Source organism: Coenobita brevimanus, chromosome 30 (assembly GCF_032717465.1).
Source record: "Coenobita brevimanus isolate Jiangsu-jjx chromosome 30, ASM3271746v2, whole genome shotgun sequence".
Lineage (NCBI taxonomy): Eukaryota > Metazoa > Arthropoda > Malacostraca > Decapoda > Coenobitidae > Coenobita > Coenobita brevimanus.
In genome coordinates, this window is record NC_136983.1 from 31870499 (window position 1) to 31884785 (window position 14287).

At 42.5% G+C, this 14287-nt stretch overlaps 1 protein-coding gene across 1 annotated transcript in view; it reads left to right on the forward strand.

Annotated features, from left to right (window-relative positions):
- Nucleotides 1–14287, forward strand: part of LOC145395284 (uncharacterized) — a 124650-nt gene that overhangs the window by 105900 nt on the left and 4463 nt on the right. Inside the window, exon 6 of the mRNA XM_080268963.1 lies at nt 5862–6021. Coding sequence (XP_080125089.1) covers nt 5862–6021 — 160 coding nt within the window. The remainder of the gene's footprint in view (nt 1–5861; nt 6022–14287) is intronic.

Consider the following 14287-nt stretch of genomic DNA (forward strand, 5'->3'; position numbering starts at 1 on the left):
CTTTCCTAGTGTTACAAAACATGAGATCTCCCTAGCACGTTCAGTCATAGGTACTTGCCAGTATCCCTTTAACAAATCAAACTTACTTATGTACCTAGCCTTTCCGGTCTTGTCTATGCAATCTTCCACACGAGGGAGAGGGTAAGTGTCTGTTTTGGTTATCTGATTAACACGTCTGTAGTCAATGCAAAGCCGATGTGACCCACCTGGCTTAGGGACTAGAGTGACAAAACTCCACTCGCTCTGACAGGGCTCAATCATCTTGTGGTCCAACAGGTAGCCAAGCTCCTTCTGGATGAGAGGAACTTTCACTGGGTTCACACGGTAAGGAGGTAATTTAATTGGCTTTGCGTCTCCAACATCGACATCATGCATCAACACAGTGGTTCTTCCTGGAGTGGCACGGAACACTTGCAGGTACTCCTGCAGTAATGCCGAAAACTGTTGCCTTTCCTCGGGAGGTAGATGAGAAAGCTTAGTCTGGAGATCATTCATGATATCAGGATTCTTCCCCAAACTATCACTCAGGCTCATACTGCATGGGAGAGCTTCACTTGCAGACTCGGGTGGAACAGCTACAGTGCAGACTGGATTATTTTCGTCCCGCCTGTGATACAACTTTAGCATGTTGATGTGACAAAGTTGCTTGTTCTTTCTACGATCTGGTGTGGCGATGACATAGTTGACATCACTGAGTTTCTTCTCCACGAAATAAGGACCACTAAACTTGGCTTGAAGAGGTTGCCCATGCACCGGTAGCAGAATCAAAACCTGATCTCCTGACTGAAAGTGGCGTAACCTGGACTTCTTATTATACCAAGTCTTCATCTTCTCCTGAGCAGCTCCTAAATTCTCTCTCGCCAGCTGTAAAGCAGTGGACAGCCGTTCTTTGAACTTCATCACATACTCCAGCAGGTTGACGTCATCTTCCACTGACAGCCAGCATTCCTTGAATAGCTTAAGGGGTCCTCTCACTTCATGGCCAAACAGTAGTTCAAAAGGTGAGAAGCCCAGTGATTCATTTGGAGATTCTCTTGCGGCAAATACAACAAATGGAAAACCTTTATCCCAGTCTTTCTGATGTTCCAAACAGTATTTCTTGAGCATCGATTTGAGTGTTTGATGATATCTCTCCAACGCTCCTCGGGTCTGGGGATGGTAAGCTGAAGACGTGATCTGGGTCATGCCCAACTCTTTCAGAGACTGCTTAAAAACGTTTGACATGAAATTACTTCCCCGGTCTGACTGTACCTCCTTGGGCAGACCAAACTTTGTGAAGAACCCTAGCATTTCCTTAACCACGTTCTTTGCTGAGATATTTCTAAGTGGAATGGCTTCAGGATAACGAGTAGCCATACCAATCAGGGTCAACACATAAGAAAATCCTGAAGAAGTCTTAGGAAGAGGGCCCACAATATCCACCAACACACGGGTGAATGGCGCCTCAAAAGGAGGAATGGGAACTAGAGGTGCAACCTTTTCGGTCTGATTACACTTCCCCACAACTTGACAGATGTGACAAGACTTACAATACCAGGATACATCCCTAAAGATACCTGGCCAGTAGAAGTGTTTCAAAATGCGTGCCACAGTCTTCCTCACTCCAAGGCGTCCTGCCAAACTGGAATCATGAGCCACTCTAATGATATCCTGCCTACAAACACGAGGGATGACAACTTGATGTACAACCTCCTATTCACAGTCGGCTGATGCTGCTGGGGGTCTCCACTTCCTCATAAGTACTCCTGACTTTATATAATAACAAGTAGAAGCACCAGCTGACTCTTCCTCACTGCAAGCAGAGTTAGCTAGACCTTTCAACTCAGGGTCAGCAACCTGCAACTCAACCAACTCTTGACGAGACAAATTATCAACACTACGGGGTACTGCCTCATCTGGTGAGTGGTCCAAATTAGCAAGAAAAGTGTCAGCTAGGATAACATCATCATAATCATTATCCTCTAAATCACCAGTAACTTTAGACTTAGCCCTAGTGACAGCACATGCAGGGAACACATCAGGGACATCACAATCCTGGGCCACAGCCACTGGCTCACTAGACAACTGAGGAGCTGGACACACTTGACTTCCACCAATATCATTTCCAAGTAAGAAAGTTACACCTGACATTGGGAGTGTCTCAACCAACCCAACCATAACGGAACCATTAACAAAACCAGACTCTAAATTCACTCTGCACAGAGGGACAGAGAAGTAATTATTCCCTACACCTTGTAAAATTACAGTTTGATCAGAGGAATTAACATTAGAGCCTAGAACACTGGTCAGCATAAGGGATTGGCAAGCACCTGTATCACGATATATTTTAACTGATTTCCTGTCATTACTGTCCAGAGGACTGACAAAACCATCAGACAGGAAATTAGCACATGAACTCTTGAGAGTGTCACCCATGTTAATGCTCAAAAGAGGAGCTTCATTATGAGAATTTAAGTTACCCCTCAAAGCAGGTTCAGTTAACTCAGTTACAGAATTCTGGAAACTCTCAAGGGTGGACACTAGACCAATTGACTGAATATTTAAAGACTCCTTTTTGTTCACATCACGCTGTCTCCTGAAACATTTCTCCGTAGTATGACCAAGCTTACTACAATAAGTACATTTACTTTTTTGAAATCTAGAGGTGGAGCTGGTATTTACTTCCTGAGAAACATCATCTTTATTCTCTTTCCTGTTACCTGTACTCTGAGTAGAGGCAACGTACTCTCAGCTTTCCCTTTTTCTTTAGAATATCTCTTTTGAGTGAGAACATATTCATCAGCTAAAACTGGAGCATCAGACAAATTATCTATTCTTTTCTCATCAAGATATAGGCTTACATCTTTATAAATACACCTCTTGAAGTCCTCCAGCAAAATCATCTGCTTAAATTTACCAAAATCAGAACCCACATTCTTAGAATTCAACCACTGCTCTAACAGATCTTCTTTGATTTTTGCATACTCAACATGGGATTGCTTATCTTGCTTATAAGTTGTCCTAAATTTTACTCTGTAAGCTTCAGGAACAAGCTCATAGGCCTTAACAATCAAGCTCTTAACTACATCATAATTATCAGATTGATCCTGAGGCAAAGATGCATAAGTTACTTGAGCTTTACCGGTGAGAACAGTTTGAAGGAGTACTGGCCAATACTTTTTGGGCCAATTAAAACCTGTAGCTACCCTCTCAAACAACTGAAAATACTTTGTTAAATTAGATTCATTAAAAGGAGGGACAAGTTTAACATTTTTAGCCACATCAAAATCATCAGAGCTAGATGATCCAGTTCCACCTTGTTTCATGCGATACTCATGGTCTGCCTGAATCCTAGCAATTTCAACTTGTGCCTCAGCCTCCTTAGCACGAGCCTGAAACTCAGCCTCCTTAGCATGAGCCTGAAACTCAGCTTCTTAGCATGAGACTCAGCCTCCTTAGCCTGAGACTCAGCCTCCTTAGCACGTGCTTGAAATTCAGCTTTCTTCACGCGAGCCTCCTGCAGGGCTAGCTGTCACTTAGCTAATTCAATCTACGTTTGCTCATTTGGAGGAGTTACATTAAACAAGCTTTTATTAATCATGCCAACAATTTGATCTTTAAAATGATGAGAGTGAACTGCAATTCCCAATTGTTGAGCAACAAGCTTAAGTTCATTCTTTTTTCTGTTTTCTACATCACACACTGTTTGCACATTTGACAAAAAATCTTTGGCTTCATCAAGTGTAGAAATAGTAGACATCATGAATAAATCACAGTCACAAAATATCAAGCAATATCCTTATGATAATATCCTGAATATCCTGATAAGAGGTCGCCAAATTTATGTTACGGAACAGCGAAAGATAATGTACACTTTAAGTAAGAATACTAAAAATCACTACTGTCCCGTAAAGTTCCAGGTCCAAAACAAAAGAGTTAGGTAAAATTACAAGTTAAAGTTTAATGCTCAAACTAACAACAAAACATTCAGGACTCATAAGGATAATGTAATGGCAAAAAACAGGTTAAATATATGGTTAACTGCAATAGCCTCTATTAACACGAAATTAGCAAGAGTAAATTTACCTAAGTCAGCCCTGATAAAATGAAAATACACTGGGTAATGCTCAGTTAATGCAAGATAAATTATTACAGATACAAAATATTATCAAAAATGACTGACATAAACACATGAATCACAAAACCTCACTAGGCCTAAGAATTAACAACTTATGCTACACAGTGCAAGAAAAAATGCAACAACACTTATACTCAAATTACACAGCTGCTAGATGGTTGGAGACTTCCTGAGCACTCACAATAATAACCGTACAGGGGAGGACAGAGATGTGAACAAAATGAGGAGTAGATCTAAGTGGCAATAATGCAGAGACTGAGCTCATTATATAGGGGCCGGCAGAGCTTGATACAACTTGTAAGAAGGACGCGCAAATGAAGCCATAGGGGACAAAGAGCTGACAATCCTGCTCTGAACAACAGAAAGGACGACTTACTCTTCTATAACGGTAGAAGGGGGGACTGAGGCAGAACACGCTCGTGATCAAACATGCAGCAAACTGTACGTTAGAATTACACAAAGGATGATCAAATCATAGGCTATGTAACAATATATATATATATATATATATATATATATATATATATATATATATATATATATATATATATATATATATATATATATATATATATATATATATATATATATATATATATAAATTATTATTCCGCACTACCCTACCTTAGTTCGAGATGAAGAATTACCAGAATAACACTGGAAATGTTTGCAGACGGATGTTTTAGTGCGACGAGAAAAGATAGATAATTAAATAAATTTTTAAGAATTCACACACACACACACACACACACACATACAATATATATATATATATATATATATATATATATATATATATATATATATATATATATATATATATATATATATATATATATATATATATATATATATATATATATATATATATATATATATATATATATATATATATATATATATATATATATATATATATATATATATATATACAGTAGCTTTGTTTTCGATTCAGCACAAAATATAGGTATGTTATATCGTTATGAACATCTGCTGGGGAAACGTCTCATGTTAAAGACGAGCGGGAATGATAGTATTCATACCTCTGTCTGAACCCAGCAAATTTCAAACTTTTCCTGACAACACTAACTCTACAGACAACTACGTAATTTTTTTAATAAAATGCTAGCATCATATTGTCATCTATCCTTACAAAATTAACACAAACACACCATCCAAGTCATACATTGCACGCCGACACGTGACTCCCAACCTATCACCAAACCCTCCTCTGCCCCCAATCCCCCGCCTCCCCCTCCTTCACAATCGCAGTTAACTGACGCAAGTGGTCTGGCTGCTGCTTCATATTCACCTGTCTCACACCAGTGCTTCAGGAGGTGGGTAATGCGGAAGATTCCCTGACTGTACCTACTGACATGTACTCCTATTCTCGTTGGTTAAGAAAGCTGTCTAGAATATCCAGTGAGAATACAGACCATGACATCATCTAATCACTGATATATTACAGGTGGGACTACATGTACATCTGCAATATATGAACTTGTGACAGCAATGTGTAGCACAAGTCTAGCAATTGGTACACTTGACACCCTTGACATAATCACATTGTTGTTGGCACTGACATGAATTGAAGGGAGGTGTAAAATAATAAGTGAAATGATCAAGTATCTGTGATGCAAGAACGCCAGAAACTGTAGGTAGACCTCCATTTCACACAAACACTGTCCCAGGTTCATGTGTCGTCAACTGTATATAACCTAATCTCCCCACTGATATGTTGCAGGTATGACTACACTTACCCACTCGATCAGGACACTCTGGGTTTTGCTATGGCCAAGCCCGTGTTAAAACCCAGCTGGCTTAGCTTTTACTATCCACTGGGCAACCAGGTGTGGGCAGGAGTGTTTGCCTCGACGCTGGTCATCTGCTTCACACTGGTCTTGGTGAGTATGGAGGTAAAAGCATCACTATTGACAGACTAAGTAATTATAGATCATGATGAGTATGCAGTTCACAGCACGACCATTGCCAGAATGGGTAATCATAGATAAGTATGCATTTCACAGAACCACCATTGCCAGACAGTAATTACACAGGTCTGCGGAACTAGCTATCTATCTACCTATTGCCAGACGCCTCAATCCCGTTTGGGGTGGCCACAAACAAATCGCCTCCAAGTCGCCCTGTCCCCCGTCATTTCACTGCCCTGCTCCCAACTCACACACCCCTCTCTCATATACCTCTCCACCTCATCCCTGCATCTCATCCTCGGCCTCCCCCTCCCTCTTCACCCCTCCACCTCACTCACATACACTCTCTTCGTCAGTCTTTCACCCTCCATCCTCTCCACATGGCCAAACCACCTCAGTGTGTTCCTCTTAACGTTTCCTATCACATCCACATCCACACCACAACGCTCCTTTATATCCTCATTCGTCAGCCTGCCTCTCCATGTGACTCCACAGGCTCCTCTTAAATAACTCATTTCCACTGCTCTCACTCTTGACTTGTGTCCTTCCAACAATGTCCAAGCTTCACTTCCGTACGTTAGAGCTGATATCACAATACTGTCATGTAGTAACTTTTTCACTTCCATGCTCACTTCTCTGTTTCTTATCACTGCTTTCAAAGAACCAGCAACCTTTCTTCCCTGCTGTAACCTTTCAAGCACTTCTCCCTCCAAACCTCCATCCTTACTCATCACACTACCCAAGTACTTAATCGTACTCACATTTTCCAATTCCTCACCATCCAACCTCGCTGTACATTCACTAACTTCACCTCTCTCAAAGACCATCACTTTACTCTTCCCTACATTCACCTTTAGATTCCTTTTCTTACACACTCTCTCAAACTCATCCACCAAGCCTTGAAGCTCCCCTTCGTCTTCACTCAACAACACAGTATCATCTACAAACAACAGTACAGGGAGTTTCCAAACACTATCCTCTCTCACCAGGGCCACTCCAACATCCACTACCCTACCTTGTACCTCTTTTATTACCCCATCCATATACAGATTGAACAACCATGGAGACATGACACATCCCTGTTTCAAACCAACTTTCAAAGAGAAAAATTCACTTAGTTCACCATCCACACGCACTGCAGCCTTCGCACTATCATACATACTCTTCACAGCATTCAACAACTTCCCATCTACTCCATATATTCTTAACACTTTCCAGAATCCTTGTCTATCCACCCTGTCATATGCTTTCTCCAAATCCATGAAAGCCGCATACAACTTTTTTCCCTTCTCTAGAAACTTTTCCACTAAAGATCTAAGAATGAATATCTGATCTACACAACCTCTTCCCTTCCTAAAGCCTCCCTGTTCTTCTCCAACTAATTTCTCTGTACTTTCTCTAACTCTGTCTATAAGTATCCTACCATAAACTTTTCCTATTATACTAAGAAGACAAATGCCCCTATGATTACCACACACTTCTTTTTCCCCTTTTCCTTTGTACAAGGGAATAATTATACCTGACTTGCAATCCTCCGGGACTCTACCTTCCTCCCAGGCCAATCTGCACATCTTCCACATCCATTTTACTACTACTTCTCCCCCATGCTTCAGCATTTCACCACACACTTCATCAATTCCTGGGGCTTTCCCCGATTTAACTTTCTTCATTGCTAAAGTTATTAAAAATTGTTTCAATTCTGAGTATTTATTTTTATTGCAGATATGAACAGAATACAAAATACATTTAGAACGTTTCCATCACCTCACATGGTAATACAAAATGAAAAGAAATTCAATTAAAATATACCAAACACTGCAAACACTAATTTTCATAAGATCTATACAATATTATTCTAGAGTAATCGATAATGAAAGTAATTGGTTAATGTATTTTTTTTAAATATGCATACAGAAAACAACTTTATATTCCATGACTCACATTTAACTTCTTTAGTCCTTGTAACTTCTCAGTTTTTTTTTTTTCTCTCCAAAACTTTGTTCATTGGCAAGTCGTTTGTACACTTTTTCTGGTGCGTCTCTGAGAATCATAAAGCACTAGTCCGCCATCATACTGACATCCCAACGTTCCTGGTACACCTCCGGACACAAATTCGTGATACAGGATAATCTGCCACCAGATGTCAGGTTGATCGCACAAGGTTACCCCCTAGCTCCCCCTCCTTACCCCCACCAAAACACGGACTTGTTAAGCTGATGGATCGGAGATATGAAACTTCGCTCACTCTCACGTCCTGCCGCATGCAATGTTACTTTCATTTTTCTTATATTAGGTGCATAGATCCATCTTCATTTCATGAGAAGTGATTATATCGGAGTTTTAGCAGATTACCGTACAATGACTCCAATTTTTAGAGTTTGGCTTCCAGATATTTATCCAACGTTTTCTAAGCGATAGATTAAAATCCAGGTAACAATTAGGAGTTATATGGCTAGATAAGTCCCTCTCCTGCCTTGTCATCTGGACAGCCACATATGCACCCACCTACTTATCCACCTACCCACTCTACCCATCCAACAACCCACCGACCTCATCCCGGCCACCCACCCAGCCCACCGATCCCTGCTATCCACCCTGCTAACCCACGAATGCCATACACGAAGCTCACCCAGCAATGCCACTCAACACAACTCATTCACTTCTCCACAATGAACCCATCCAACTACCCAGCCCAACCACCCACTTAGATCATCCCGACCACGCAATCGTCTCAGACACCCTGGCTACCAACGGTGCCCACTCACCCTTGCGACTCACTGTCCACACATCCCAACAACCTATCTTCCCCACCGACCCCTACCACCCACCCTCTCCACTCACGAATTCCACCAACCCTGCACACCCAACAATGCCATCCATCTCATCTATCCACACAACCCTCCCACCTCTCCCTGAACACTCCCCATCCAACCTCACCCTGCCCATCCACTCATTCTTTCCACCCACTCCTCCCACCGACCCACTCGCACGTCCACATGCCCAACCACCCTTCTTATCCAACCCCATTCACTCCGCCATCCCATTCACCCATTTGAACCCGACTTATCCATCAAACTCATCTCATCCAAACCTAACTTACCGGCCCCTCCCCGACCACCCACATATCAAGCCACCTACCCACCCAGCCTACCAAACGCATCCACTCACAAACCCATTTACCCCTACAACCCAACCAAAACCACTCCACACACCACACCCAACAACGGCCCCCCCCCCTTTCACCAACCACTGTCCACCCACCCTGGCGATGCACCGAACTACCATTCCCACGAACTCAACCTCAACAACGCCACCCACGCAACCAACTGACCAACTGACAGAGAGAAAGAGAGAGAGAGAGAGAGAGAGAGAGAGTCCGACACAGTAAGTCGCGTCCACATATGTGCTCGAGCAAGTGCTGGCAACACGTAAGCAACACAGTAACGACTACGCTGCAAACATGTGGGAACAGCAGCGTCCAGATCATGTTGGCAACATCATGATGAAGTCCCAACTGCCTGGTATGGATACACTTATCCCATCGCCTCTCTTGCAAGTTTTCGAAGCTGCACTGAAACATGTTTGCATGCATCTGTCCAAATACTGCTGCAAACATGTTCCTGAACATGTTCCCTGCCGTGTTGCCAATATATGTTCGAGAGCACGTGTGGACTATCCCTAAGACAAACAAAACACACACACACACACACACACACACACACACACACACACACACACACACACACACACACACACACACACACAAGGAGAGAGTAGTTCACAACAACTTCGCTCACTAATCATCCTAAGTGGTTGTTTATCCCCAAGGATGATTGGCCCCACGTATTGCGAATTACTGTTTGATGGCTGACTGTATAATCACTGAACAGTATGAACAGCATGTAATATTGAAACTAGCAGTTATGATATTTAATATTTTACCAAAGTATTCGCTGAATAAAACTGTTGCCAATTAGACGGCATATCATGGAATCCTAATGGAAATACATCCATAATATAGCTGAATTAAAGGGTTTATGTCGGAGATACGAGTTTATGTACTGTGCAAGCTGCTATCAGAACAGTACTAGACATTTCCACATCTCATCCGTCCCCTTCACCGTCCCCAAATCCTCCCTCCCTCCTTCCCCACCCTTCCGCATCTGTGTGTGTGTGTGTGTGTGTGTGTTTTCTTACCTAATTGTTCTTACCTAATTGTATATTTACAAGAGTGAGTCAAGCTCGTTCTGTCTCGTGTATTAAACCATTTTTATCATACATGTCCTTAAATTTATGAATAGTTTTGGCACACATTATTTCATTCGGTGCGCATTCCAGTGATCAATTGCCCTATTTGGGAAACTGAATTTCCTTACGTCTTTATTACCTCTTTTTATGCATTTTGTTTTTCAGTGTTCTACTGATGATTCCCCATAGATTATCTCATTGATGTCAATTCCTTCTTTCCCTGAGATGTATTTATATACCGTCATCATGTTTCCTCTTCCTTCTTTTTTGTAGTATTGGTAAGTTCAGTTTTTTCAGTCTTTCTTCATAGCTTAAATCCATTAAGCTTGGTACCCATCTTGTAGCAGCCCATTGTACTTTTTCAATCTTAATTATATGTTTTTTGAGATGAGGATTCCAGACCACTGATGCAAATTCGAGGGTTGGTCTGATGAATGAGGTAATTATATATCTCGGCATGCCTTCATTTATATATGCGAATGCTATTCTCATATTAGCAAGCAGTGTGTGCATATTTCATACCTTTTCATTTATGTGGTCTGCCGGAGAAAAAGTCTATTATTGATAATCACTCTTAGGTCCTTCTCCTTTTCTGATATATGTAGGGTTAAACTTCCTATCTTATAATCCCGATCTGGTCCTTTTCCACTTCTACCAAACTTAACTACATAGCATTTGTCCACATTGACTTCCATTTGCCATCTATTGCTCCATTTATGAAGCTTGTTTAATTCTTCTTGTAGTTCTCCGCAAGAGTCCGTAATTCTCCTTTGTATTTTTGCATCATCAGCAAACATATTTAGATAACATCCCATTCAAATGTTCCTGTCTAGCCTATATCATTAATATATACTAAAAACATAATTGGTGCCATCACTGAGCCCTGTGGAACTCTGCTAGTCACTTCCCTCCATGATGAGTAATTACTCCTTAGTACTGTTCTCATTTCCCTTTTCTGAGAAAATCCTGCATCCAACAGAACAGATTACCTTGGATTTCTGCTTGATGGTACAGCTTCCATAGAAGTCTTTGGTGTGGTATTCTGTCAAATGCTTCCTTAATATCAAAATACAGTAGATACCGTCCACCCATTCTTCCCTTTTCCGTTGTGTTTCTGCAATTTATTATAGTAGCTTAATAGATTTGTAACATATGATTTTCTTTTTCTAAAACCGAACTGTCTTTCTGTTATCATATTGTATTATTACAGTTGATTTCCCTAAATTTTTGTCACTTTTTCTAGTACCTTGCTTACAACACTGGTTAGAGATACTGGTCTATAGTTGAGTGGATTCTGTTTATTTCCTTTCTTGAATAGGGGAACAATGTGTGTGTGTGTGTGTGTGTGTGTGTGTGTGTGTGTGTGTGTGTGTGTGTGTGTGTCTTACTGAGTCTCACTCTCTCTCTCTCTCTCTCTGTATGTGTCTGTGTGTGTGTGTGTGTGTGTGTGTGTGTGTTTCTGTTTGTCTGTCTGTCTGTTTATGCGTACTCTCTCTCTCTCTCTCTCTCTCTCTCTCTCTCTCTTTGTGTGTGTGTGTGTGTGTGTGTGTGTGTGTGTGTGTGTGTGTGTGTGTGTTTCTGTTTCTGTCTGTCTGTTTATGCGTGTTTTTTCTCTCTCTGTATGCGCCAGTGTGTGTGTGTGTGTGTGTGTGTGTGTGTGTGTGTGTGTGTGTGTGTGTGTGTGTGTGTGTATGTGTGCGTGTGTGTATGTGTGTGTGTGTGTGTGTGTGTGTGTGTGTGTGTGTGTGTGTGTGTGTGTGTGTGTGTGTGTGTGTGTGTGTGTGTGTGTTTTTTATGTGACCGACTCTGGGCATAGGCTTCACAGCCTGCTTTCAAGGCCCAGTAGTCCTCCTACATACCATGCACCTCTACATGTCACCACTTCGGCGCTAACACCCACCGTCCATAATGAATACATGCTAGGGCTGTCTCACACAGGACTGGTGTATTGGTATTTGCAGGGGTATTTTTACGACATGTCGGCGGGTCTACTGGTACATCAGTAAAGTCTGATATTTATGAAATTCAAAACCTTAAACTGTTCCCTGCCCCAGCGGGATTTGAACCCGTGTTCGACAGGACTGCAGGCCAACTCTCTACCGATTGGGCCACCGCCTCCCCGTCTGTCTGTCTGTCGGTTTATGAGTGTTTTGAGTGTGTGTGTGTGTGTGTGTGTGTGTGTGTGTGTGTGTGTGTGTGTGTGTGTGTGTGAGTCAGTCGGTTGCGGTGTTGGAGTTGATGGGGTTGAGTTGGTGGGTGTGGTAGTTCTGTGCATCGCCAGGGTGGGTGGACAGTGGTAATGGTGGAGGGGGGAGAGGCAGTTGTTGGGTATTGTGTATGGCGTGGTTTTGGGTAGGTTGTAGAGGTAAATGGGTTAGTGAGTGGATGCGTTTGGTGGGCTGGGTGGGTAGGTGGCTGGATATGTGGGTGGTCAGGAAGGGGTCGGTAAGTTAGGTTTGGATGAGATGAGTTTGATGGATAAGTCGGGTTCAAATCGGTGAATGGGATGGGGGAGTGAATGGGGTTGGATAAGAAGGGTGGTTGGGCATGTGGACGTGCGGGTGGGTCTGTGGGAGGAGTGGGTGGAAAGAATGAGTGGATGGGCAGGGTGAGGTTGGATGGGGAGTGTTCAGGGAGAGGTTGGAGGGTTGTGTGGATAGATGAGATGGATGGCATTATTGGGTGAGCAGGGTTGGTGGAATTCGTGAGTGGAGAGGTTGGGTGGTAGGGGTCGGTGGGGAAGATAGGTTGTTGGGATGTGTGGACAGTGAGTCGCCAGGGTGAGTGGGCACCGTTGGTAGCCAGGGTGTCAGACGATTGCGTGGTCGGTATGATCTAAGTGGGTAGTTGGGTTGGGTGGCTGGATGGGTTCATTGTGGAGAAGTGAATGAGTGAATGTGTTGAGTGGCATTGCTGGGTGAGCTTCGTGTATGGCATTCGTGGGTTAGCAGGATGGATAGCAGGGATCGGTGGGCTGGGTGGGTGGCCGGGATGAGGTCGGTGGGTTGTGTTGGATGGGTAGAGTGGGTAAGTGGTTAAGTAGGTGGGTGCATATGTGGCTGTCCTGATGACCAGGCAGAAGAGCGACTTCTCTGGCCATATAACTCTTAACTGTTACTTGGATTTTTTTCTATCGCTTAGAAAACGTTGGATAACTATTTAGAAACGAGACTCTATACATGAAGGTCAATGTATTGAAATCTGATAAATCTTCGATATAATTACTTCTCGTGGAACTGAAGATGGATCTATGCAATTGATAATACACCTAATAGTAGAATAAATAAAAGTAACATTACATGCGGCAAGACGTTAGAATGAGCGATGCTTCATATCTCCGATCCATCAGCCTAACAAATCAGTGTTTTGGTGGGGGTAAGGAGGGGGAGGTAGGGGGTAGACGTGTGCGATCAACCTGACCTCTGGTGGCAGAATATCCTGTATCACGAATTTGTGTCCGGAGGGTTACAGTTTCCTCCACATTTAACGAGTACAGAGGGTGGTGTTTTTGGTGAAACGTGGCACCACTGTGTTTGTTTACATCGTAGTAATAGTAAATGAATGGGCAGACCCGGTAGAGCTTCCCCTCCCCTACAGTATCTAGTACCCAGAGAAATAATACTCTATCAAGTCAAACTTTGCAAATCCAAGTGTATAGTGGAAGGTAGAGAGAAAAACCAATAGTAATCCCATTGGATCCCATTGTTTCTTGGACAGGAGATGATTGTGAGGCGAGGTGGAACGGAGGGGAAGGGGGACAGGTGGTAGGGCCGCATGTATCGAAACTTTGTCGTGTTTCGTTTTGAAAGATGAAGGGTGTGATTATACAGATGTTCTGAGGTGATCTGTAACTCCGTTTGCAATAACGTAGATTGGATTAATGTAGGAGTCTTAATGTTCGTCATACAGTGTGGTGAACAACTGCAGTTGAACGTAAATGTTAGAAGGTGTGATGTCCGGTGTCTCGAAACGTGGTTCACCTGAGTCTAGT